Source organism: Sprattus sprattus, assembly GCF_963457725.1.
Source record: "Sprattus sprattus genome assembly, chromosome: 21".
NCBI lineage: Eukaryota > Metazoa > Chordata > Actinopteri > Clupeiformes > Clupeidae > Sprattus > Sprattus sprattus.
This window is the reverse complement of record NC_137919.1, coordinates 8,303,121-8,305,876: the sequence shown is the minus strand read 5'-3', so window position 1 is coordinate 8,305,876 and position 2,756 is coordinate 8,303,121. Positions and strand designations below refer to the sequence as shown.

The 2,756-nt window shown below is 39.8% G+C and overlaps 1 protein-coding gene across 1 annotated transcript in view; it reads right to left on the bottom strand.

Annotated features, from left to right (window-relative positions):
* Positions 1-2,544: 2,544 nt before the first annotated feature.
* Positions 2,545-2,756, bottom strand: part of LOC308382226 (calcium-binding protein 2) — a gene marked incomplete at both ends in the record, with an annotated part of 7,305 nt that continues 7,093 nt past the window's right edge. The window contains 1 exon segment of the mRNA XM_080859919.1: positions 2,545-2,573. Within this exon segment, the coding sequence (XP_080716045.1) occupies positions 2,545-2,573 (29 nt within the window).

Here is a 2,756-nt window from a genome sequence, read left to right as displayed (position 1 = left end):
TCAGATTGGAGAGACGCACGATTTATATGTTACATGTTTTTTTTTTGACAGAGAGTCAAATCACATCCCATGGTTTTGTTCTGATTCCACAAAGCAAATCCTGGAGAGATGCCCAGAGCTACTGCAGAGAACAGCACACTGATCTGGCCACGGTGAAGAGCGCTACAGAGAATCAGCAGATCCATGAGATGGCTGCTTCAGAAGGTGTAGGGATTGTATGGATAGGTCTGTACAGGGTAGGTTGGCAGTGGTCTGATGGCAGCACCTTCTCTCAGATCTTTACCCTCAGTAACCGTCCCTCTGGTTTAAAGAGACTGTGTGTTGTGTTGGTTCGGTGGTCTCCTGATAAAAACAAGTTGGAGGCTAAGGACTGCTCTACGAAAATACCTTTTGTCTGCTACGCTGATGACAAAGGTACGCTCTCACATCTGACAAATCATGAACGTTTCAGTGTGTTTCAGGGCCAAATACAGCGCAGGGGTTTTAACATGTCCTCTTTGGTCTGTCTTTCAGCGCTCAAGAGGCAGATTGTCCGAGTCCAGTTTCAGTCTACAAACATGGACTTGAATGCTACTGCAGCCCAAGCAGACATCTTGGACCAGGTTGGAGAGTCATTTTTCCCTAGACTTAGGCCTTACTGTAATTATACTCGCTTGCGGACGCACACACGAACAGTTGCGTACTCCATGGATGCGTAGTTACTCACTCACAGACACAGACACAGACACAGACACAGACACAGACACAGACACAGACACAGACACAGACACAGACACAGGCACAGACACAGACACAGACACACTGACTCACTGCTCATCTCTCTATTAACTGGATGGTTTAGTGAGAGCTTCAAGATGATGATTCAATTTGTAAAGAGAGTGCTTGTGCTCATGGTGGTTTAAAAAATGGAGGGTTGATCAGAGTGCTCTGCTTCTTAGATCAGAAGAAAACTGCAGGAGCAGGGGCTGCCGGCGGACGCCAAACTGAGCTGGAGAAAGCAGCCAGATGGACAGATTTTCCACAAGAAGAATGAGAAGAAGGTGAAAAAATGGAGGAAGAGGAAGAACAAAGATGAGTTTTGAAGCTCAATAAATCTCAGAGGGCAAGAGAGTGAGAGAGATGAGAAATTAGTGTGTACGTAGCCAGTCTCCATCTTTAAACTGTCTGTATTGAAACATTATTTCTTTAATGACTTTAGATCGGATTCATTTTGCTTTCTATGGTTCAGTACACATCTTATGTGTTAAGTTTTGGGTGACGATAAGGATGGTTATGTGTAAATGATTCTGCATTTACAACCATAATGTAATTCCAAAAAATATGATTTTAAGACAGAATGGTTTCTCAATATTTCTCTTAATTTTATATGTTGTATTGTTTTCGCTTTGTTTTCACTTGAGTTTTTCTTTTTTCATTGCATTTGTCTTACAGTTGTCTAAACCTGAAATGTATGTAATAATCTGAAACCTGATTCAAGATTTCCGAAAATATGAAGCGTATGCTTTAACTTCAGGATTATATAATTATGGTATGCCTGGAAAACTTTCCAACAACAGAAAAACTAATTTTTGAAAGCTTTAAAGCTTATTTATGGAAATTAATTTAATGAGATGCACGCTTTACCATTCGTTTCTGTAGTAATTTTTTGTTATGTGTAGTTGTCTTTTGAATGCAGTCAGTTACACATACAGTATATAAAATATAATTTCACATACATGTAGAAAGCATTTGGATACTCAAAAAGCGGCAGTTAAGCTTCGATTTCAATGTGATTTTAACTTAATTCCAGCTTTACATATAAAGTAATGTCTGTATTTCTGCATCTGTATACAAATTCTAATTGACTAGATAATTAATATATTCAGTTTAGCATTGTCTTAAGAAATGAGAAATAACATGAATTATTGCAGTGTTACTTCAATAAGAAAGAGTTTAGAAAACAAACTTGGTGTCCAATTCAATGTAAACACCTTGCTTGGGCAAAGTTTAAAAAAACAAGCTACATTTCAACCAATCAAGTGATCTTAAAATGAAGTTTATTTTCTAGTAAAATTCAAAAGTTTATATAATATGAAATTACAGCCACACAATTGTATAACACAGGTTACTTTACACTTTTACATTTTATAGAACTTAATGTACAGTTTCCCCTTCAGACCGCTGTGGTCAAAACAATATATACTCCATGTTCACCATAGGCAGACCGCTGTGGTGTTTTACTCAAAACAATATATACTCCATGTTCACCATAGGCAGACCGCTGTGGTGTTTTACTCAAAACAATATACTCCATGTTCACCATAGGCACTAATATATGTTGTCCCCACTTTAATTTCCCGTGAGAACACACACACACTCTCTCTCACACACAGATGAAATCTGGATTTGCAGCAGTTAATGGACGTAACACAGCCCTTCAGACTCTCACACACCCCTTCAGACTCTCACACACCCCTTCAGACTCTCACACACCCCTTTAGACTCTCACACACCCCTTCAGACTCCCACGCAGTTTATACCGTTGTGTGTAACTTGTCCTCCTCCCTACGGGACAGACAGCATCATGACGTACTCTGTGAAAGAAAGAAGCAGAGGCAGGTGCTTTAGAGGTAGGTGCTTTAGAGATACGTGCTTAAGAGGCAGGTGCTTTAGAGATACGTGCTTTAGAGGCAGGTGCTTTAGAGGCAGGTGCTTTAGAGATACGTGCTTAAGAGGCAGGTGCTTTAGAGGCAGGTGCTTAAGAGGCAGGTGCTTTA